The sequence below is a fragment of the Gopherus flavomarginatus genome, chromosome 22 (assembly GCF_025201925.1).
Source record: "Gopherus flavomarginatus isolate rGopFla2 chromosome 22, rGopFla2.mat.asm, whole genome shotgun sequence".
Taxonomy (NCBI): domain Eukaryota; kingdom Metazoa; phylum Chordata; order Testudines; family Testudinidae; genus Gopherus; species Gopherus flavomarginatus.
The window spans coordinates 5216820-5242098 of record NC_066638.1 but is presented as its reverse complement, the minus strand read 5'-3'; the positions used below and the strand labels follow the sequence as shown (position 1 = coordinate 5242098).

Here is a 25279-nt window from a genome sequence, read left to right as displayed (position 1 = left end):
CACGATGGGGTCCTGGTCGATGACTAGGGCTCCTAGGTGCTACAGCAGGGATAGCAAAATATGGCACACGTGCCGAAGGTGGCACGCGAGCTGATTTTCAGTGGCACTCACACTGCCCGGGTCCTGGCCACCAGCCTGGGGGGCTCTCCATTTTAATTTAATTTTAAATGAATTTTCTTCAACATTTTAAAAACCTTATTTACTTTACATACAACAATAGTTTAGTTATATATTATAGACTTAGAGAAAGAGACCTTCTAAAAACATTAAAATGTATGACTGGCACATGAAACCTTAAATCAGAGTGAATAAATGAAGACTCGGCACAGCACTCCTGAAAGGTTGCCGACCCCTGTGCTACAGTAATACCAATAAATAATTAATAATAATGTAGGACCTATAACATTGTGCTCTGCTGATCCATGCAACCAGCAGCAGAAGGAAATGGATGTAAATGGAGCAACGCTGAGTTATACCAGGGGTTAGACTATGGCCCACTATTGGCTACCTCCATTGTAGGTAGTAGAGTGCGTGTGAGTTTGTGTGTGTGTGGAGCGGGAGGGGACAGGCCATGCAGAGCTTGGTAGGAGTGGGCAGAGGTGGACTGGGCATGCTGGAAGACCTCTGCTGTGCCAGGTATTGGGCTGACATAGGATACAGCAGTGGGGGGGGGGGCGGGAAAAAGGGATTCAGACTGTGACTGAGAGTCACAATCTTCTTCCTGATCTGCTCCTGGGATAAAGCAACCAGATACTGTTTGAGACACAGGCTGGCCTCAAGTGAGGCCATGTATATTAACAGACATGCAAACTGAGAGTGTCCCTTTACTTAGCAAAACTCTGAGGTACTGCAATATAAATGTTAAATAATGAGAACAAGAAGAATCTCAAGAGATTGCAGCCCCCTGCCTCTGGCACTCTGCATAGTAAAGAAATCAATGAAAAGAAAAATAATCTCCTCAAGCTACAACAACAGCAAAAATAAAATATTAGGTTAAAATACACCGTAAAATTAGGACAGGCAAACAAATGCAAGAGACACGAGAAAACCACTCCGTGGTCCAGATTAAACACAGGCATGTGACGCACTGGACATTTCCTTTCCTCTGGGGGAGAAGAGAAAAAGTGTAAAGGTAAAAAAAAACAAAACAAAAAAAAAACAGATGAGCCACTAGCAAAGATCCCACCCAACCCAGGTACACAGAGAGACATACGCAGCAAATAAGCAGCACCATCAGGAATAAAGAAAAAGCCTCAGGCCAGGGAGGCTCAGATGCACCAGTGTAAACCAGCCAGAATCGTTACTCCAGACCAGTGTAGACGAGAGCAGAATTCAGCCCAGGAAATGGATCTTAAGGCCCTGGAGACCTGACTCTCAAAGGCATTGAGCAGCCAGCCGGTAGTTGGTCAGCACCTCTGACAATCAGAATGTGCAGCAACAAGGCTAACAACACCACAACATAGTAATGGAGGCTTTGAGTCAAGCTATCCTAACAGGCAAGATCCACTATTGGAACCCCATACTTGCCAGTCTTCTAGTTAAACTGAGAGTCAAGAATTCAGGAGCTCAGGTTCTCATTCTGACTAAGAGAAACCCAGCACAGTGTCTGTTGAGCTTAAGAACTTCCATGCAAGGTCTGTTGCCTGTCTGGAGACATTAAAGAAGTATTTGAAAAAACTGTCCAAGCCCCAAAAATGTTGTTATGGGTCCACAAAATTCCACTGCTGGGCAAAGACAGACCTGGACAGTCTTTGAAGGTCACTTGAAGTTCTATCCCAAACTAAAGATATCTGCTACAGAAACAACAAGCATGGTTCCCACCTGAACTGTGCATACTGAAGATAACTCTGTATAGATGCTAAGAGAGATACAACAACTGAAGGGAGTGGAATGGTATTGGATGTCCTGTGACTTCCCTGCTGGATGGACACCATACATCCACACACAAACACAAAACAAGCACCCTTCTACATAAAGCTCTATTGGAAGGGACTGGCCCACCAGTCAGCAACAGAGCAGGTACATCCTCTCGAGCCATAGATGGGGGAAATGGAAATATCCCTGTGGATCACAATAAGAACTGGATGGGGAGTGAATCATCGGACAATAAACCCCAATTCAGCAAAGTACTTAAGCACATGGATAAATTAATCTCTATTCATCATGGCACTTAAGCAAGGGCCTAAATCTCAGAGCTGAAGTGCTTTGATGAATTGGGGCCATAATGCAGAATGAAGTCTTTGGATGCAGAACAGCAACTTAATTTTAAGAACAGGATGCTCTTACATGGCTGCATCTGTGAAAGAAGGTTGTTAAAAACAGCTACAAATTCCACATATACACAGAGATCAGAGTAATCCAAGAAACAATGGCCCAAATGGCTTAGGAGCCGTCAGAAGATTCAGAGCATTTCACCAATAATTAACCTCTTTGAACCTGACTCTGGCCACCAGTAACCAAAAGTTATTAAAGGGTCGTCGCAGACACATGTTCCTATCGCGCGCGCACGCACACTCACGTCATCACTCAGCAATAACTAGCCTCATTCATGGCCGACTCTGCTGATGGCATGAAGCCAAAAGTCACCTTGATGGCCCATAGCAATCAGAGAGGAGGTACTTGCCTTGCCAGCACCCATCCTCTATTTGTTTGGTGGATCAAAGCAGATCTAGGAATCTCATTCCAGCACCTTTCCTGAGCACACAAGGCAAAAAAGGCACCAGGTAAACCAGCACCAAAGCAACAAATGACAAATGTCCTATTACTCACCCAAAAGCCACTAAACAAACTGAGCCTACAAACAGATGAGCAACTAACATCCACAACAGATATAACCTAGAAGAATAGTCTCACCCCTTAGTAACAGAGGGGTGGAGCAGCCTGCAGATCAATATACACTGTACACATCATATTCAATCAGCACTGCACAGATGAAAAAGAAGATAAAGAGGGAACATTACAAGGAGTGCATTGGAACAATTCCCATTGGAGGAAGGAAACGCACTGTTCCATGACTGTTAAAATGAGAAAACCCCCAGTGCCTATAAAGATCCAACTTCTGGAGATTTGAACAACCCCACACATCTTGAATAATTATCTGAAATTTACCAAGAGTTTTGGAAGGAATGTGATTCCCTCTGCTTCACAGCATAAGTCAGCCACTAATGAGTGGCAGGGACAGGAAGAAAATACCCCCCATCTGTAGCTGCCCTTTGCATGGTTTTCTGCATGATCCTCTTTAGAAGCTGGCGCTGGCCCCTCTCAGACTGCACATCAGCAAGTGGGAGTAAATAGGTCTAGAGAATGTAAAGTACCCGCATCGAGTCTAATTACACACTACCTCTCAGTTTTGCTCTCAGGTCTTCTAGTCTACCCACAAATGTTGTACTGCTTTAACTGAACTGGAATAGTTAGAACACTACAGTTATCCTAATGTGGAAATATGCTGTCATAAAAGCGTTTATACCACAATAACTTATTCCTGTACAGCAAAGGGAATAAGCTATTCAAACCTGAGCTTTTTAATATTAGTATAACCACATCCACACTTAACTTTGTACTCGTCTAACTATTTCCGCATCACACCCCTCCCCAAAACAGTCAGGCTGGTACAAAATCTGTGTGTAGAAAGGCCTTAGAGTCCAAGTTGGACTGTATAAATTCTCAGATGCACAAAATACCATCTACTAACTACCCCATGGTACTTATCTGACCTACAGCTGGACTCAGGCCAAAAGCCCAGAGCAAACACACACAGACGTTTAGAAAATTGGAATCCAGAGCCAATTTTATGGTTTTGCCCCAACCCCAGTCTGAACATTTCTCCCTTTGCTAAGATTCAGGTCAATTTTTTTATCTTTCATTCAGGAGAAAAGTTCAGGTTATTTATTTTATCCAACTATTTCTCTCCAGGCTGGGTCAAGTTAGGGAAACTGCCTTTCTTCTCAAGTAACTAAACAGGTGGCTATTTACCTTTTCTTTATTAGAACTAGAGTGGGTCAAACATGGATAACTTTTAAAAAAATAGTACTATTTTATTTTATACATTTTAAATGAACAACTCTATGACTTGGGGGGGATAGTAAATGTTTTCTGTGAAACAAATTTTAAATGTTGGGTGAAAAAAGCTTTGTTGAGATTTTGAAAATTTGTACACACAAAAATGGCCTCTCTGTACTTAGACTAGAACTGCAGTTCCTACCTCTGCCAGACCTACCCTGCTTTTGACAAAGCTTACCACAAGCAAATTCAACAGATTACTATTGCCTTCTGGAATCTGGCTGTCTGGGTTCCCCGGTCTCAAAACAGATTTCCATAATTTAAAATAAATAAATACAGAGAAGATTTTTTCCCTCTTATTGCCACTTATTTAAAACTCAAAAATTGTTTTTTGTTAGAGTGGTTCCATTTGCTGCCGTGAATCATGGGCAGTGAAAGAAAGAAAAACTAATTAACAGGTTAATTTAGAGCTAAAATTTAAAATTTGTCAAGTTATACAAAATTACATGGCGCTGTTCAGTACCGTGCTGGGAAAACGTCTATCACAGTTTGTATTACCAGCTCATAATCCTATATGTAAGTATCAGGAAGCGAATGCAAAAGGTTAGCCACTCAGATTTAATTTAGAAAACACACCATTTGCAGTGGGGAGTTAGGATTATTCAGCAGATATAAAAAGCCAATATGAGATTAACAGGAAGAGTAATTACCACTAAAGAGGAGAAAAATTATATGTGAGGCATAAAACATCAGGTGCACAGATGGGCTGTAAGGATTATTGAAGAACAAAAAGAAAACTTTAGTGCTGTATAACTGAATGGGAGTTCAGGCGAGGAGCGAGGAGCCAAGCTGCTAATTGCACACACAATGGCTGGTGCTTTTGTGGGACAAATTCAAAATTGCCACAAGTAGCAACAGGCGCCACTGATTCACTCCATGCTAGTTTATAACAGGTTCAGGTCACAAATCGCCAGTTCTAAGACATCTACTGAACAGGCTCCAGTTTCAGGTAAGTGCCCATTTTACAGGTCATATGTGTCAAAGCAATCAGATACAGACTGGAGGGAGGTTTCAAGCAGTGAATAGGAAACTAAGGTTGGGTGGAAAAAAGCATTTCTAACCACACAGTATGATGACCCCAAGTCTCCTTTCCAGTCAGTTCCAGGGCACGGGAACTTGCAAGTTTGCAGTTTGACACACACACACTGTCACAACGCAAAGCACCATGCCACATCACAATCACCCAGACCCATAACACAACCGTGTGAAGTTGTGCTGAAAACCAGCACATCACAACTAGAGATGGCAGAAACTTTCACCATTAAACAAACAAAAAAAAGTTTTCACAGGCATGTAGTAGATTCTTTTAAACCGGAAACGAAAGGAACAGGGGGAGTGCACCACATGGACTACAACTAAGGGGGGGAAAAAAGTGACTATAATGTCACTTGTTAAACTCTCTGGGGCTAGGAGCTGTCCTGCGTTCTGGGTTTGTACAATGCCTAGCACAATGTGGGCTTGGTCCATGACAGAGGCGTTAAGTGCTACCACAATACTAATTAATTAAAAAAAATAAAATAACTAATAATAATAAAGCAAAAACCACCAGAAACCAGGGATGAGCCTGAACTAAAACCCCAGATGGAAACTTTGCAGAAGTTTGTATCAGGACACAGACCCAAGCCTTCTGGCTCACCCCACAGTAGCTCAAACAGGCCCGAAAATATGGATCCTCCAACAAAATCACCACTCTTCATTAGGTTCCACACATAACCTATAAGGCAATTGTAGCAGAACTTCAATGTAAAACCATAAATGTTGCCTCCATGTCCTCTTTACACATCCATGATCATAATCATTTACAGGCACATGCACATATATGTATACACACACACACACACACACACACACACACACACACACACACTCACACTCTCTTTACCTGTACAGTGCTTGACGGGTCCAGCAAACTACAGCTCCATTAGTGTGAAGACATTGAACTAACGTGCCAGAAAATGATTCCATTTAAGAAATAATTCTCCTGAGACACTCACCAGCACAAGTAATGGAAGAGGGGGAGTGGAAGGCAAAACCATCACCCACATTCACCGGGATTTGGTGTCAAAAGGTATCGCCTGGCAGTGACAGCTTATTCCATAATTATCCACAACATAAAATGATCACACATTTGGCGCAATTGACTCACTTGCTCATAGCACAGGATTAAGACCATCGGGCATGGCTGGTCAAGGTTTGGGTGCTTTAACAGGACAGTGTGGGGAACCCACGATTAGAAGGACAGAATAGACCCGTGCAGAGGAAGTTTTCAGAATCTCTTAGACATGAGCTGGCTCTAGCCAGGGACGCCAGTCCTTCCCTTTTCTTTAGCTCTGTAACTCACACATTGTAAACTCTACACTTTAAATGCAAGGCCTGGTCACAAAGTCTGTTTTGAATCAGGGCCTAGGGTTGCAACAGCCCATCTAAAATCAGGTAAGAATTACAAAACGCCTTATTTTTCATAATACAGATGTGTGCATTTAAGTAGCAATATGGACACGTGATGCAATGGAATGGGGCATTCTAGTCAATCTGGCCATACATTATACCAGGGTCATCACTGTGGTATATGAACAACCAGTCTGCTCCCTATGCAAGTTCTGTTACCATGTGGCTATTTCCCCATTCTTAAACCTGCTTTTCTATTCATTCACAGGTAACTACAGTTTGATTATTGCCTCGTATTCATATCAGATCCCACCAATACACCCGGATACGGCACCTACTAAAATAATTAACACAACTGCATGTCTGAGGTACTAATTTTACCCCTTAGACACCTCCTCACCCTGTTTTCAATATCTTTAAGTTCCTGAAGGACAACCACAACTTGATACCGAAGTAATGATCTTGGTTCTATTGTGCTATGAAATCTGGATCACCCCTGCTTGTGAAAACGGTACTGACCCTGGAATGATTTTACAAATGGTAGCTTTCAAAACGCATGTCAGGATGAATAACTGCAACCATGAAGCTGGTCTGAGGTCTAAGAGACACTGCGAAGTGGGGAGAGAGGTCTTCCACATCTAATAATGATCATGGCTGAGTGCAGCAGAGACCTTCATCATCAGCTAATAGCAAACATGTGGATGGATAACTGAACTCACCCCTTTCAGCTACAGAAACACAGTGAGCTAAAAGAACCATTTCCAGTCAGTTCAGCCAGTCAGAGGGAACCTATATGCACTCAAGGCCAGACATACTTTGTTTCTAAGTGGGAAGTATGGTGCATGCATGGGACAGTCTGCTGAAGATTCCCAAGGGCCCCATGTACATAGCATGAATGGTTAAGGGGTATGACGACAACCACAAGGATAAAGATGGAAGATCTTTTATCATGAAGACAAAGACAATGGTGGATTCAGGAACTCCTCACAATAAGGCAGGTGCATGATGATTTTGTGTGGCCTCATCACTGGAAGTTCAGGCCATGAGTTCTCTGAGATACATACAACATGGAAATAAATCATTGACCAGGCCAGCAGATGCTGCTTTAATCTCCTTCTGCATTTGTCATGCGTTTGCAGCTAGAATTGGAGCCACTGAATTGTTTGCATATTCCAACTAGCAGCATATGAATCAGGTTACCATGTTTTTCCACCTAATGCCCAGTACAGGTACAGATACAGATTTTATGCTGAGTTACGTTCTTGTGCCATTCTACTGTGTCATCTCTGCTGACACGCATTCATGTGATGGTGTCTAGAGTAACCAAACACAAGAGCAGCAGGAGGAGGATGGGCAAAATTTCTTTGCACTATCTGTACATTTTGCCTTTTTGATTAGTAAATATCCACAGCTGGACCACAGGGGGTGGAAGATGTTGCATGGCTTTAACTGGTGGATTCATGGCTCTTTAGTGATCATGCTTCTCTTCCCCTGCCCCGAGCAATATGGGCTTTGGTATGATGCCCACTGCCCATTCCATATCTATGGACAGAGTAGGTGAAAATTCCACACCTTTATTGGACTGAAGTTGGGGAAATTTCAACCGTGCTAACATTTTGATGGAGCTGTGTCGCTCCAGGTATCCAAGATGTGAACAATAGGCATTTATCAATTGTCCGTCAGGGGAAATCTCAGGAACAGCTGAAGGTTTTGTTAAAAATTCCCAAATATTGGATAGTTTGGGGTAGAAAAAAACTGGATTGGAGAGTCTTACAAAAAAGGGCTGTGTCGTGAGAATTCTAGCACTTTCCATTTTGATCAGGAGGACAATACAAGGGGGACTATTTTCCTCAAACGTTTCAGGGTGTGTTTGCTTTTGGACAAAGCCACGCAGTGCAAAAGTGCATGGCATTTAGCAATGGGCAAATCTTGTGGACACCAAGGGCTTTCACAAATTGTGCAAGTTGCATAGAGATTCTGCAAAACTTGTTCAAAGCATGTGAAACATTTACCCTATAATTTAAAAGCAAGTTTACTTATTTGCAAATGTTGTTCTTCCACAGTTGCCTCTACGTATTGCCCCTTGTAGCAAGGGTAATTCAATTTTCAAATAATATATTTGTTTTTCTAGGCTTTGCAATGTCTTTGGTACAGAAGAAACCTACGTAAACTACAAGTGAGTACCTTGGACAGGATGCATGTGTGTATTTATTGTATTATAATAAATATACACACAGTGTATCATTTTAGGAACATTTCTTCTGTCTCCTCTTGGCACACACTTCCCCACACTAGCCGTTCCTCTGTATCTGTTATTCACTCTCAGCTCCACTTTATCATCCTGTTGTTTCACTGACTTTCCCTTCTCGTCTCCTCAAAGCTGAACATTCAGACCTTAGAGTGCTCAAGTGGGTAAAATATTAGACACAATGAGTTCACTCACCCTCAGCTGGGGAACAAAACAAAGTAAATACTTTTGTAAGCCTTGTTAACAGTTTCCTTTTTGGTGATGGTTCTGATAATTTATAATTGTATTGTGCTTAATTAATACTATCAGTTAAAGGGGAGATTTTCCAAGGGCAGTCAGGACTACCGAAAGCCAGAAAGAATTGGGCACCTAACTTACGCCTCTGAAAACCTCCCCTCAAGTCACTGCTGGGAGCATCAAGCCCTATTTCTGCTGAGATTTAAGACAAGAAATTTAAAGTTGAGATTTGGAGGTAGGGGACCTGAGAGCTGTCACGTTACAAAGGAGAATTAAATGGCCAAAAATTGAATCTAATTTAATGGGGTTTTACCAGTATGGAAGATTCCACTTTCTCTAAGATGTGAACCTGAACCCAAATCCTGAAACTAAATACCATAAAAAAAACGTTGGGAGGAGAGATTGGAATCTGAAGCCAGATCCAAATTTAGAGGCTGTCCCCTTTCCCCTGTAATGGACAGAACCAAATTCTCAGATTCAGACACTCTTGAACATTGGGGTAGTTGAAATCTCAATCCATATTTTGCACTTTGGCTTCCATCTCTCTATCTCCAGTATTTTCTGCATTCTAGGTACTAAATCCAGTGCACAAATGTATTGTCTACGTAGTTACTTCACTGGACATTGCAAACACTTTAAAGCAGTCTCCTCACTGACTTACAAACACAGATTGGTTTCTGAGCGGACCACTGGCTACTCTTTTGGCAGGTAATTGTTTTCTGTCCCTTCAACTCAAAGGCAGGCTGGCATTCAAACTTCAAAGTGTCCCCGTGGCGAAATGTTGAGCCTTCTCTCTTGCCGTAGGCTGGTATCCCAGGATCGCCGCAACTCCCCTGGTCAATTTCTGAAAGAAAATAAAACAAAAGTGGGGGGAAAAAAGGTTCTGGCAACTGGAAACTTTGTTGTAATGTTTGTATTATGCTCTTGCTTACATGCTATCAACAGCTAAGGTGTGTATTACCCTTACATAACACCACACCCCTAGGTGGGTCGCTGGCATGGGGGATTGAACTTGGAGTCTCTGTATCTCAGTGCCTGAGCCTCTATAGCTGGAATTAAAAGACCCACCCCTATTAGCTAATGCACCAGCAGCCTTATGGTCCCCTAGCTATGTCCCAGCTAACACTACACCGGGGCAGCATGTTATACTGACTGGGTGAGTGGTACATGTATCAGTGTTGGGACATCAACTAAAGCAAGTCATTATTTTAAACAGCTGTATTTACAGGCATGGTGATGGTTTTCCTGGTTGATTGATCTGAATTGCTAATCCCTTTCCATCCATCCTTGTAACTGACCTATTTCCGACTGCCTTTCTAAATACGAAAGTAATACAGGGAAAGAGAGATTTATTGTTGTACTGATTTCCCATGCAGCTGAACATTTATTCCGAGTGGCATGAGAAGTGGACACACAGCTACTGTGAAACCTTTGGGGAGGGAGGGTATCTGATTAACGAACCTGGCCATTGAAATACAACGAACAATTTTAAAATCCTCTTTACGAAAGAAAAAAAAATTTGATCTCAGGAGTAAATAAAAACATCTATTTTTTTTTAAATCCACATTAGCCTGAAGATATTCATTTACTTCGCAAAAGCTAGATTCTGCCACACTAACACTGAGTGTAAGGCTCAGGCAATGGGAGTTGCCTTTGAGAGTCTTGGCCTTATCAAATACAGTAGAACTCCGAGTTATGAACACCAGTGACAAACTGACTGGTCAATCGCACACCTCCTTTGGAACCGGAAGGACGCAATCAGACAGCAGCAGAGACCAATAAATAAATAAATAAGCAAGCAAGTACAGCACGGCACTGTATGAAATGCAAACAAACAACAAAATAAAGGGAAAGCAGCATTTTTCTTCCGCATAGTCAAGGTTCAAAGCTGTATTAAGTCAACGTTCAGTTGAGAGATCAACCATCACCTTTTGTTCAGAGTTACAAACGTTTCATTTGTGACTCTGAAGTTCTACGGTAGCCCCATGGGAATGAGGTGAGGTGCTCTGATGAGTAAAGCAGACTGTGGCCCTAAGTTGAGGGTCTTAATTGCTACAGATTCACTATCCTGGATACTGGAATCCTAAATTCACAGAGCACTGGTTGAAACAGGACAAGCTTCCATCCAGATGCACCTGGACTTCATGCATCTGCAGGGAACTCCTATAGCAGTGTGTCACAGGGTGAGCTGGCCCCTTTAAGAGAGTGTGAACTTAGCTTCACCTGTGAGAAGTGTCCCTCCCAGACACTAGGAATTCCCTTGCTGAACTCTCAGTCCTATGATCAGGAAGATAAAATAGTCACAGATGAGGCAGATCCTAAAATCCTTTAAAGGGACTCGGTCGCTGTGACACTCCCTACACACAGCAGATTCAATCCTCTGCCTTTATCTTGAAACTAACAACAGTGCCAACTGTGTGGGTGGTTTTATTATATGGAAGGCCATCAGTTCAATCAGCAGATGGACTGAGCTGGCAGCCCATTTCACAGAGCCTAACAAACAGAGGGCAATAAGTGATCGCCCTTGCTTATTTCAAAACAGTGACCTGGGAGTTGTAAAGCTCTGCAACCCATTTACCATTCCCAACTATATAGTTTTTACTCCATTTTCTGATCTGAGCTAATAAAGGAGCAAAGTCTCAGGTCACAGATGGTACAGTTCAACCTAGGGTGACCAGACAGAAAGTGTGAAAAATCGGGATAGGGAGTGGGGGGTAATAGGAGCCTATAGAAGAAAAAGCCCCAAATATCAGGACTGTCCCTATAAAATCGGGACATCTGGTCACCCTAGTTCAACCAAATGGTAGTTCTGGAAATTTGAGAATAAATCCCGTCTCCTGAAGCAACTAGTGACACTCCTTCATGAAGATACGAACGCACAGCACACCTTTAATTCTTCAGGAAAGGCATCTTGTAATGACAGTACAAGAAAAGCTCCGCAAGTCTACTTTAGTAAAGTGTTCAGTGAGATGGGGTCTGTCTCTCTGCTTTCTCCACTCCCCAGCTAATGATGACAAAAGGAAAATACGGGGTTAACTTGGAAAGATCCTCTTCTATATTCCACATCACAACTTTGGATTCTTTGATCTCAGACAACTCCCAACGTGTCTCTCCCCGGTTTTAAACAAGAAAACTTGAGCGTGCTCTGGTCCAACAGGTTCCATATTCACATCTTGATCCACAGCCACCACATCCATAGCCACAGCCTGCTGAGGCCAGGTTTCACTTTCATTGAAGTCTTTCAACCCCAATATGTTTGTTTTCCTTACTGCATCATAGAACCATAAAATGCCACAGTATATCCAATAAGGAATGGAACCCACTTAGTCTGACTTCATAGTTTTTATGATCATCTAGTTTGACACAAGCCACAGAAAGTAAGTAAATTGCAGAGCTGGGATTCAAACCCAGATTTGAGTCCCAGCGCCTCAGCATAAATCCATCCTGTCCTCTGTATTTATTCTTTTTTTTTACTTTATGTTAGAGGCAAAAGTATCCCTTGACACCCCCTGCAACCAAATGATTCAACAGTGACTGAAATATAAAGAAGAAAAGCAATCATGTATTCCCTTTCACCCTCTCATAATACGAGAGCAAGGGGGCAGCTCATGATTTAAAAGGCAATACACTTAGAAAGAATAAAAGGAAATAGATTTTGTGTGGTTTGATGCAGTGCATAATTAACCCATGGAACTCTCCGCAACAAGACATGTATATGAATAATAATAATATTACCTGCATTGTCCCAGCCAGGGTAAATACGTTTACTGGTATCAACCTTCATTCTTCAGGTCATGAGTCAACCCTCAAACACATGGATTTAGGAACAAATTACCCCTGGGGTACATTACTGCATAATTGGCATAATTATGGGTGTTTTACACTCATCTGGTACTGGCCACTCTCGGATACAGGGCTGGATGGGCCATTGGTCTCACCTAGTGCGGTATTCGCTATGTTCTTAAAGCTCTCATTCTGCATATATTGTATGAGTAGGTCCTTTAGGGCAGGGATTGTCTCTTTTCTATGTTCGCACAGCACCCTGCACATTGGGGACTCAGTCCTGTTTCGGCACTACCATGACATGAATCCTTGTCATAATAAGGAGGCCTGGAGGTTGTTCTGAGCAGAGCCTCACTGCAAGGTCCCACCCTTGGAGAGCTAACTGCATGATAGGGGCCTAAGTCTCCATAGCAATAGAGGGAGATACCTACAAAATGCAAGTTGGACTGCTAAATTTGTGTCAACATTCTCCCTCTGCATTACCGTATTCCATTTCAACATCAATTCCCCCATGCAGTTCTAAAGTAGACAGATGAGACCTTCTCATGTGGAGATGTACAGGTAGCAAGAGATTAATTGTATTCTGACTTTGGGAAAATCGTGTATGCGATTTTCTATCTGCTTTCATACAGTTTCATTTCTAAAGAGTTCCTTCCCTCTCTGTCGCTGTTAGTGATGAGACTTTATTCCTTTAAAGCCTTCTTCAGTGCTTCAGCACTATTAATCTGTGTTGCATTCATCTCATCTTCCACTTTCTCTGGTTTTTATCTGCATCATCTGTGATCAGCCTCACTGTCTTTTCTCCCAGTTTTCAATTTCTAAAACCAAATTGGAAACTTCTTTTATGACATTTCCCTTACAGAGGAAATCACATAAGCCAAGATTTGTATTAATCCATCAAATATTCCGATGTGATTTGAATATCAACAAGTTTCTCTTACTGTTATATTGACTCTAGGCAACTTTAGATATATTTTCAACAGAAGCCACGATGGAGCATCTGGTTTCTGTTATTGCATTTTATGTCATGCACTAAAAAGTCATCATCGGGTAATGGGGTCCAAAAATATGATCTAACATAATTTAATATAATAGAAAAGTTTTCATGAAGTGTATTTCTTCTCTGCTTTTCAGTGACAACAGTTTGTTTGGATTTAAATATTGCCCTGCAGGCTTTGCAAATGCTGAGAAACAGAGAGAAACAGACTAGATACAACAATGAAATTGACCAGTTTATTGCTATTCTCCAACAGAGCAAAGTGGGAGACCAATAGTGTGAATTATTAAAAGGAAATTCAACTTTTAAGAGTCTTACAGTTTTAATAATCCACAGGAAGGGCATTTTTTTAAAACATAATGATTGCAACCAAACAGAAATGTGGGCAATGGTCTCCGCTGGAAAAGTCATAAGGCATTTTCATATTCATACACAAAGTTCTCGGTCAATTGGCACCGGTCATTTGTACAATATTTAAAACCCACACCACCACCAAACGTACTGACTTGTGTGCGTGAGCATTGCAGATCTCTGCTGGATGGAGTATCAGGACTGCTCAAATGCGTGACATCAAGGTACCTCCTAGTACCTGGATTATCTGTGAAGGAGAAGAGCTCTTAACCCTTCCCCAGTTAATGGCAAAAGCCTTGTTTAGCACAGCTAGTAAAGGTCTGCCTCCTGGGTTAGAAAGTCCCATGTTCTATCTTTGCTTTTAACCAGGAGTCCTGTGTCCATGGAATTGTTGCAACAGGCCAGAATTCACCATTCAAAGCATCATGCCTGAACTATATGGAAAAGTCCAATGCAATGTAAGGAAAATGTTTACTTTCTCCATAGGTTTTTTGAAGCATCCTAAATAGAGAATTCTTTCCCTGCTTGCTTTGTGGAGTTTCCAAAAAACTCTAGAAACGAGCAAATTCTCTCAAATGATACAGTACTTAGAGTAACTACTACAAAAACACGCTCACACGTCTACAGAAGTTCTATTCATTTCCACCATTAGTTCAGATGAGTAGGACTTTCCCACATGGTCCCACACACAGCTCTGACAACCAACAGCCTGTCCAAAGCTGCCTTGTGTTGAGTTTCCTCGTGCATGCAGACGATCAGAAATATTTTTTCCATTTTTAGACTGCACCACATTCAGTGCTGAAGTTGTTAATAGAGGTCAATAGCAGGCAGTTAGAAAGAATAGAAAACAAAGGTGGAAGGTGGGAGGGATTTTGTTAGCAATAAACCCTCCTCGAAATGTTCTGCAAAGACCCATTAGGAAAGTCTGTGAGCTTGTAAAACTATGTCTACAAATAGCTGACAGACAATACACGGCACCTAGAAAGCAATCCATGCTGACCCACTTCCTTTTAAAAACTGGTAATGGAAAATGTCTGATACAGAGGAAGAACTTATTCATAGCTTAACAGGGAATAATGTAAAATAAATAAATAAACCCACACAGCAGTTAAGAACAAAACTAATGGCTACAAAAGGTGGATGTTCTACTTATATGATGCTGGGATGCCTTAGTTTTATTGAGTCTTCTGGAATTGCTACTTCAAATACAAATCCATTATTGTTGCTTATCAGTCATCGGGATTGAATGGGTCAGCTCTTTGGTGGCTCAGGCTTTATATCCAACACCAATACCACACGCACTATACATATAGTAAATAAATGCACACATCCGCACAATGAACACTTATGAATATATATTCCACAGACTACAGAAAAACACATCCCTGCTCTCTGCAGCATGTCCGTACATGCACATAGACATGCAGAGAAAGAGAGAGACACAATGCAGCGAAGGTTTGAGTGCCGTGAGTTTAGATGGCCTCATGACTCCCTGGTGGAAACACAGCCCTCCTGACTCACCACACTGGGATTTTAACCACCATACCACCCCTCCCTCCCTTTTGTTGTAACAGGTTATAGCCAGTGATGAGCTGCCTGAATGTTAATAACCGGTTCCCTACTGGGTTTTCGGCGGCACTTCAGCGGCGGATCCTTCAGCGCCACCGAAGACCCGGAGCGAGTGAATGACCCACCACTGAAGTGCCGCCGCCGACCTGGGAGGGAACCAGTTATTAAGTGCCGCCCAGTGTATACAAGCCCGAGACCCCCCACCTACCCAACTCATCCCGCTTCCTGTCCCAACTGCCCTGACCTCATCCACCACCACCCTGACAGACCCCCGGAACTCCCATGTCTACCCAACCCCTCCCATTCCCCATCCCCTGACCCCCCCCCAGAACCTCCGCCCCCTCCAAACGCTCCCTGCCCCTTATCCAACCCCTCCTCCCAGCCCCGGCCCAGCCCCCTTACCATGCTGCTCAGGGCAGCGTGTATGGATGCCGTGCGGATCGCTGGAGCTCGCAGCCCCACCCCCAAAGTGGCAGAAGCTGCAGAGCTGCCCAAGAGCAGTCCAGAGCACTGGCGCCCGGCTCTGTGAGAGGGGGAGAAGGTGGGGAAGAGGCTGGGGAAGCCTCCCCAGCCAGGAGCTCAGGCAGGCCGAACAGGATGGAGTTTGCCCACCCCTTTAACAACTGGTTCTAAATCGGCTTCTAAATTTAACAACCGGTTGGCGTGAACCGGTGCGAACCGGCTCCAGCTCACCACGGGTTATACCCCAAACCCTGAAAGTTGGGCACCCCTCTTCAAATGCCTTCATTTACTGATTCCTCCTCCCAACTCACACTTATACACGAAAGCCTCTTGCATGCACACCTCAACCCATCCTAACATAATATGAACACGATCTTAGGATTCATTAAATCCTATTAACTGCAGCACTGATATAAACATCTTTCATCAAGACATCTCTGAAAGCAATTTGCAAAGATTAAGGGCCAGATCCAGCTGAGCATTTAAGAACGAGCTTAACTTTTGTCATAGGATTATTCAGCAAAGGAGTCAAGCACCCTTGAAATCAAGCGCTTTGCTGCATTGGGACCTAAGTAATGAAGCTGCAGAGAACCCGGGCCTGATTCTCCCCCTCTGCACGACACCATTTACTCTCACTAGCATACCTGTGGTAGGAGATAACGGCTTTTGAAATCCAATTAAGATGCCCATTTTAAAATGTCAGATGAGTTATTTCTTTCAGTTTCCTTCTCTGAGTGAATGTGCTAAAACCACTCACTATGTTCCTTGCTGTTGTGGTTTGAACATCCTTGGGGCTGTTCGGTGAAATGTACACCTCACTTCAGGGTATGTTCCACTGAATAACATGGTGTCCCTTTAAAACAGTCAGTTTGCACAGGGGAGGTGACGTACAAGCCCCGGGGGTGAAATTCTGACCCTGCTGAAGTCAATGGAAGTTTTGCCAATGGACTTCAATAGGGCCAGGATTTCACCCCAAGTTGTTTGCTCTTTTGTAACCATCTCCAAATTTTCAGCTCTGGCATGGGAGGCACAAGGCACTAGGAACCCTAACCCAGCCACGGGGCTGCTGTCCGAGGTGCTGAGCAAGTCCACCTGCCACAGAAGTCAGGTGCTCATCACTTGTCAAAACGGGCCATGAATAGAATGTGGGATATTCAGAAAGAGAGAGGGAAAAGAGAGAAGTGCAGCCAAACACAGAAAAGGAAGGAATAGCTTCTTTCTGACCTAGAGAAGGGAAAGAATGAAGTTCACATAGACACTCCCCAAGAAGCTGATTAGCAGGTCTCTGAAAACTTCTCACTCATTACTATTTGGGCAGAAAGACTTTCCTTCTGCATTACAGTATGAACCCTACGGGCACGAATGGCTACACAGAGGGGGAGAGATTTAAGGGAGGGAGATGGCAGATTTAAGAACTGGAGTGGAAGGAAAGATTATTGCTCACACGTCCTTTCCCTTCTACAAGATGTGTTCCTCATTGCAAGCATTATGCAAACAAACCAGGACACTTCTTCGTGCCTAGAGCTGGTTGCAAAATGGAACTGCTGTCCCGAGGGTACTTCTAACTTGTAACTAATTACTACTTGTAGTAGTGTTGTTACTAACACTCTTAGAATTAGTAACTACTACAAAACACACCTCACGCTTTTCATTTTCATACTTTTGAGAAATCAAAATATATAAGATAATATAAGGTAAAAGACTGAACAAAATGAAATGAGAAAACATTTCAACTTCATCTAAACAAAATGCAAAAGTCAAAATGAACCATTTCAAAACTTTTTTGCAATTTTATTGAAATCAACACCATATTGCAAAACATTTCAACTGGGCTGAAACACCACTTTCTAACAAAAAACTGTTCCACTGAAAATGTCTCAACTAGCTCTACCTAGGCCATATGTAGCTTGGTGGGGGGGGGGAGGATTTTGCATAATGGCACATAATGTGGTAAAAGGAAGCCTGGATTTTCAAAGCTACTAATGACTTCGGGTATTTCAGCATCCAGCGGTCCAACCTGAGACACTGAAAAGGGACCTGATTTTCTGAGCAAGGGTGGCAAGCATACACCCTCTACAGTATCTCTAGTTTTGCTATAAAAAATAGAGGTACCTAAAATTTAGGTCACTGTTCTCTTAGAGCCTAATCTCAGGCCCCTATGGGAACCTTTCCATTATCTTTAATGGGTAGTGGGAATTAGACCTTTAAAAGAGTGCTTAAGCATGGTGCAAAATAGTTAATTGCCTCAGCTGTCTAACCTCTTATACAGTGATGTGACGGCAGAAGTAGTTACGACTGAAAGAAGCTGCCCTCTGGAGAGAACTGCAGCATGATCCAGGATGCACAGGCTACAAGAAGCCTGGTTTTTTTTGTTGGTTCCAGAAGTGGGGGAAAAATGCCACGGGGAAGAAACAAAACAAAAAAAAAGAAAACTCCCCTGCCCTTATATCTCCCCTCATACCCACTGTCTAGGCCAGAGCTCCCGGGCAAAAATAAAACCTGTATCCAGCAGGCTGTCACTCATTAAAATCCATCAGGGCACTCCAGCTTTTATGCTCGTCTTTAAAGGTAAATAGGAGCCAGGTGACTCCAAATGCAGCTCAGGTCAGTGGCACTATAAGCTAAAACCCTGAATGTGTGTGGGTTCAGCAGTCTCTAGCCCTTCTGCTTCATAACAAGAGTCAATTTGTTTAATGGAAATGGGGAGTGGGAAGAAGTAAACAGACTTCAATGCCAGGGAGACTGGGGGCTTTCCTATAATGCAGGACCCAATAACAAACAAATATTCACATCTAATCAATGGAGACTGTGCAGGAAAAGAAACTCACAATATGATGCATGGCCTTCTGCAGGAGCTGGCTTGTGCTAGCAGATCTGGTGTGGAATTCAAAGAAACAAGTAGCCAGAAGCTGCCCTTGGACCCCTGGGTTTCTGTGCAGGGCCGACTCCAGGGTTTTTGCAGCCCCAAGAGGCGGGGGAGGGAGCCCGCGATCAGTGGCACTTCAGTGGCAGGCCCTTCACTACCAGAGGGACCCACTGCCGAATTTCCGTCGAAGAGCCAGACGTGCCGCCCCTTCCTCTTGGCCGCCCCAAGCATCTGCTTGCTGCCCTGGTGCCCGGAGCTGGCCTTGTTTCTGTGGCAGCTCCTTACACAACAAAGACGCTGAGATGCAAAACAGATCAATGGGTGTCTGTCTCTGTACAGCAAAAACCTGTTAATAGCAGCCACCAGAGTGACTGTTATAATCCGGACCCCTGAATACAGGCGTAATGCATTTGTGTGATTCGTACAAGAGAACAGTCAGAGATGAGGGGAAAAATTGATCATCTCTTGGGTCAGGTGGCCATTTGCACTGTGTACATATGGATATCTATCTCAGGTATTCATCTAGCCCCCATAACTTATATCTGATCACCTCACAATCTTTAATGTTTTCATCCTCACTACACCCCCGTGAGACAGGGCAGAGCTGTTATCCCATGTTATCGATGGGAAATAGAGGCCCCGAGAGACTACACAACTTGCCCAAGATCACACAAGAAGTCTGTGGCAGAGTAGAGAACTGAAGCTAGAATTTCCAGGTTAGTGACTTACCCACTGGAACATCCTTCCTCTCCAAAGTCCCATGTTCACATTATGAGCCAGATTTTCAAGAGTGCTCAACTCCCATTCAAAAATGTGAAAAGGGCCACATTTTGAATACAAACTTTAAGCATCCATCAATTCCCACTGTGACACTATTGTAGTAGGAGTGTGATTCCCCACTGCACCTTGAGCAAACCGTTGCAGCAGTGCAAAATGAGTGTCTCATGCTCCCAAAGCAGAGTGGGAGTGTTTTGTACTCACTTTACACTGGTGTAAGTGGCATGACAAGGTGGAAGACAATGAACAATCAGGCTCCATATTAATTATGTCGTATTAGTGTGCACACATTTGAAAGACGCAAGAAAAAATAATTAAAGGGCTGAGGCACTCAAAATGATGTATTTTGGAAAAAAAAGATTATTAGTTTTGATTTACAGTTTCAGGATTACTTGGGAACTATCAATAGGGAATTCATTAACAATATTCTTAGCATTATTTCTAGCACCACTTTAAATTATTGAAACTTAATCAGTTTCTAAAATCTCATTCCTCTCTCTTTCTAGGTGCCTATTCTATTCTAGCTAGGTTCTTACACTCCACTCCTCACTGCAGTTTCTGGTTGCCTTCTAGCAACGCATTGAACAATGTGACCAGCATCTCCATATACCTGTTCTCTCATCCTCTTCTTAGGCAGAGAAGCACTTGCAGGGAACTGCCATGTTTTGGTAGGGTTTTAGGTGGGGTTTTGTTGTTGTTTTTTGGTTGTTTTGTTTTTAAATTGATATGTTTTTATGTTAGTGAAGGGCAGGTCAACCAAATGTGCCTTGGACTTGGAGAAGAAGATGATGAGGTTTTTGATGGTCACTTGATGTACCTCATCACCACTTCACAAACAGCGATTTATCCTCACAACGCCTCTGCCAGGTAGGGAATGATTCTCATCTCCATTTGGCAAATGGGGCACAAAAGGGTTCTCGGTGGGATTTTGGAGCACGAGTCCCAATGACACGGGGCTTCTGATATTAATTTATTTAGGTGCCTTCAGTGAATTTACCTCAAACAGTTATGAGTGGCAGAGCTGGGAGTCGACCCCTGAGCCGTGAACCCCAGCTGAGTGCTTTACCCATAAGCCTCTCTTCCATCTCACCCTTAATGCTGGGGTTTAGTTTCCTCAGTTAACTTTTTCCTACTTTCACATTCTGGTTCTCATGCACTTCCTGGTAGCTCACTGGCATGTCTTTTTGCTCCCAGCTCCACAGGGGTACACCTAAATTGGAAGTAAAACTTCTTTTCAATTACCTTTTTAAAAAAAAAGGGAGGGGGGAGTTTCTGTTTGCTCATCCACCGTGTCTCTGAACCACAAGTTTAAAACGACCTTAGAAAGTCTGCTTTGCTAACTTTTCATGAAGCGCAAAGAGCCCGCTTCCAAGTGACGGTATGTGGACCAAAGCCATCCCTCAGTTAGCACCTGATCCAGTTCTCACTGAAGGCAATGGTCAAGCTCCCATTGATCCAGCACAACAACACACAGAGCATTTGCAATGAACTTCAGTGGTAGCTGTAAATGCCTCGGGGCCTGGCTCCTCCCAGTCTAAGGGAGGCATCACATTTTCACCCTGTGTTCTGCAGTGTCAGCTCATGCCAGTCTGTTTCAGCTTTCAGCGTTCAGTTATGGTCAGCTGAGGTCCATTAATGGACACTGCAGATGGGGTTTGAAGTCTAGCCCTTCAAAGGGTATTGGAACAGGCAGGCAGCCCTTTCATACACCAAGTTCTCACACAGTGATGTCATGGAGCAGGCTCCTAGGAGCACATGGTAGAACTCTGCTTGAGAATTAAAGGACGAGTCAGAAGGGGACATGATTTCCTGCTACTCATGGAGTTTACTTTCCCTGTGGTTACCGTCAAAGCATCCCTATCAGAGATGATTTCTCTTTGGAGCTCATAAAGAGTCTTCTGAGCAGCTATTACTCTGTCTTTGGGGTGCACGAGTATGCACTAAGTGTCAAAATACCCTATGCTGGATAGAGGGAAGGGAGGGAGAAGAAGACATCCAAGACCATATCTCTAAAAGACCATATCCCATTTCACAAATAGAACACAGCACTGTGGCATCAATCAGCTCTATATCGTTTTCAGAGACAAAGGACAACTTTTCCAGCAAAGCAGAGCTTAATATACATTTCTCTGACAAACAGCAGGGCTGCCATCCTTGGTTATGGTCCCAAGAGAGCATCTTTGATTCCAGGGGAAAAGAAAAGGCCGTGGTTCGATGTTCAAACTTGTCTAGTGGATTCAGATACACAGTCTCCATTGCTATTGAAAGGCCAGCTGGTATAAATTCGCACAGCTTCATTGTAATCAATGGCATTACACCAACTTACACCAGCTGAGGATCTGGCCCAACACTCTGAACTAGACAGCTTTGAATTCAGCCTAGATTCACTGTGGGTGCATCTATCCCTAGGACATGAAAGGTGACTGGTTTTTCAGGGAGCTCCTTCTTAAAACACTGGCAGCATGTTGCTACACTCAACTTTCTCTAAGTCCTGAAACACATGTTTCAATACATCCTTAGGAGTAAGATTAGCACAGGCATTTGAACATCGCCAACAAATGTTGTGTTACACTTCAAAGGTACACTAAACCCAAGAAGTATGCTAGGATATATAGCTAGTTAAACATACTACATAAGCAATACTCCGACTTCCTATTAGGCACATTATTCATCTTGACATTATATGGATCCATTAACTGTGATTTCTTTCTTGCAATTAGGGAAGAGGGTGGCTGTTAAACTGGCAATGAAACTTGTTAGCAAGTTGTGTATAATTTCATTTGTGTTTGCCAAGCACTAATTGCCTCTTACTTAGATGTTTTTTGCTTTGTCGTTTGGCTCAAAGTACTTGCAAAATGAAATGTATTTCATGCAACTGACTGATTAGGAGAAAGCCAAGCTATGGGATGGTTCCAGCACGGGCCTTGGAGACACCAGACAGAGGTGCATTCTGCGGCTCACGCACCAGTGCTTTTCAGCAAGACCAAAAAGCAAACTGCTGCCCTAAGACAAGGCAAAGGGTTTAGAAAAGGAACACTGGACACTAGTCAGTGAGTGGCTCATCACTTGTAAACCATGCCAGGGTGGATTACAGCTCAGAGACAGCTTGGGACAGGGGCCATGCATAGGAAGGCTCTCTGCCTTTAGGGTCACGCTGGTATCTAGTGAGCTTAGGCTACGATGCACACATGATGAGTCTGGCTATGGGGTAAGGAACTAACTTGAACTCCACTCATGCATCTGTCTAACACTTGGGCAGAGATGACACCTCCATGCTAATCACCTCAAATAGGTTAATTCAGGCTAGTAGCCAACAGGACCTATTAGCAGGTAACCTTGCCACAATGAACAGCTCTGGGACGGTGGCTTCAGTCTCTTCTAAGTGAGGTGCAGTTATAGAGAACGTGCATCTTTCACTTAGGTGGGAGGGGCATGAGGTTCTCTCTTGGCTACTTTGTAGGGGCACATTAGCCTGGGACTTCCTGGCTCCTAGTGCCCAGGGGTATCTTGGTCAAGCAGCCTCTTCCATCCTGAAGAGGAAGGTGCACTCATGCTGATGATAGGACATTTGTCACCTCCTCCTGCAAAGCCACGGTGCTCCCCTTTCTCCTCTCACAGGTTCTGGGGAGTAAATGAAGTAGCAAAGTGTCGAAAACTATGGGAAATCTTGGCAAGTGACTCACCACTGGAGTGAGCACCCAGGTAAAGATGCAGGGAGCTGGGGGAGGAGAAGCACCAGCAGTGTTTGTTACAGAATATATTAGAACTGTCTGACTAGCACTGCGGCCCCAATCCTGAGAGAGAAAGATCACCCTAAGCCCAGCCAGAGGTCAAGCAGCAGGTGCTCAACACTGCTTCGGATCAAGCCATCTGTAACGTTTAAGCAGGTCACAGGCAATAACTGAACCCAGGAGTAAAGACAGGTTCATTATGAAATTTCAGAGAGAAAGGACCTATTAGATGAGACAGTGTCACCTCTACCAGTGCAGGATGGTCTCTACAATACATACTTATGATCTTTATTTCCCAAGTAATGGGACTAGTACCACTTCTCTTGGGAAGCTATTCCAATGGCTAAGGTCTCACCATTATAACGTTGATGTTCAGCCTCTATTTTCCTGTGCTTGGCTTAGTAACATTATTCCTTGTACCTCTCTTTGCAAACATGATGTTGACATCCTGTAAATATTCATAAACCACCATGCCACATCCTGCCAAGGCATTGCTCATCCAAGCCAGACATACCGATATTTAGCTCTATTAGGTTTTCTTGTATGTCAAGCCCCTTCATGCTCTCATACATCATAGAATATCAGGGTTGGAAGGGACCTCAGGAGGTATCTAGTCCAACTCCCTGCTCAACGCAGGACCAATCCCCAACTAAATCATCCCAGCCAGGGCTTTGTCAAACCTGACCTTAAAAACCTCTAAGGAAGGAGATTCCACCACCTCCCTAGGTAACCTATTCCAGTGCTTCATCACTCTCCTAGTGAAAAAGTTTTTCCTAATATACAACCTAGACCTCCCAGACTGCAACTTGAGACCATTACTCCTTGTTCTGTCATCTGCTACCACTGAGAACAGTCTAGATCCATCCTCTTTGGAACCTCCTTTCAGGTAGTTGAAAACAGTTATCAAATCCCCCCTCACTCTTCTCTTCTGCAGACTAAACAATCCCAGTTCCCAGTTCCCTCTGCCTCTCCTCATAAGTCATGTGCTCCAGCCCCCTAATAATTTTTGTTGCCCTCCGCTGGACACTTTCCAATTTTTCCACATCCTTCTTGTAGTGTAGGGCCCAAAACTGGACACAGTACTCCAGATGAGGCCTCACCAATGCCTAATAGAGGGGAATGATCACATCCCTTGATCTGCTGGCAATACCTCTACTTATACAGCCCAAAATACTGTTAACCTTCTTGGCAACAAGGGCACATTGACTCACATCCAGCTTCTCATCCACTGTAACCCCTGGTCCTTTTCTGCAGAACTGCTGTCTAGCCACTCGATCCCTAGTCTGTAGCAGTGCACGGGATTCTTCCGTCCTAAGTTTAGGACTCTGCGCTTGTCGTTGTTGAACCTCATCAGATTTCTTTAGGCCCAAACGAAACTGGACTACCACAATCAGCAATCCTACCAGAAGCAGCTCTCAGCCTGAAAGCAATACGACAATTTCACCATGCCCTGAAAATTCCTAGGCAAACATTTTCAAAGGTGGGTGAATCAACTATAAAAGTAGCCTGGTTTTTCAAGTTCCAAGCACTTAAAAACTGCTACTGCAGTTAATGGCAGCAGCATGCAGTCAGCACCTCTTAAAATCACGTATCTAGGGTCCTAGATACGGGTTTTCGTGTCTGGTTTTAGGTATCACATTTTAGTGTTGGCCCCAGTTTAATAGGGAACTGAAATGGTTTTAACCAACAGGATTTAGAAAGAGATTAATCAAGATGCCTGGTCTACAGAGAAAAGAGCTTTTGAAAAAGTAAAAATGAAATTTGTTTAGCTACTACCACCTGTGTCCCAGCCTTGACACATCTGCAGTTCT

General features: G+C 43.4%; 1 protein-coding gene across 4 annotated transcripts in view; it reads right to left on the bottom strand.

Annotated features, from left to right (window-relative positions):
- CSMD2 (CUB and Sushi multiple domains 2) overlaps nt 1-25279 on the bottom strand; it is a 560963-nt gene that overhangs the window by 208910 nt on the left and 326774 nt on the right. For 3 of the 4 annotated variants that reach the window (XR_007770925.1, XM_050932578.1, XM_050932579.1), the window contains exon 13: nt 9594-9776. The exons of the other annotated variant lie outside the window; for it this stretch is intronic. Coding sequence is in view for 2 of the 3 variants with exons in the window: in XM_050932578.1 (XP_050788535.1) it covers nt 9594-9776 (183 nt within the window). In the remaining variant the exon portion in view is untranslated. The remainder of the gene's footprint in view (nt 1-9593; nt 9777-25279) is intronic. 4 annotated transcript variants of the gene reach the window in all.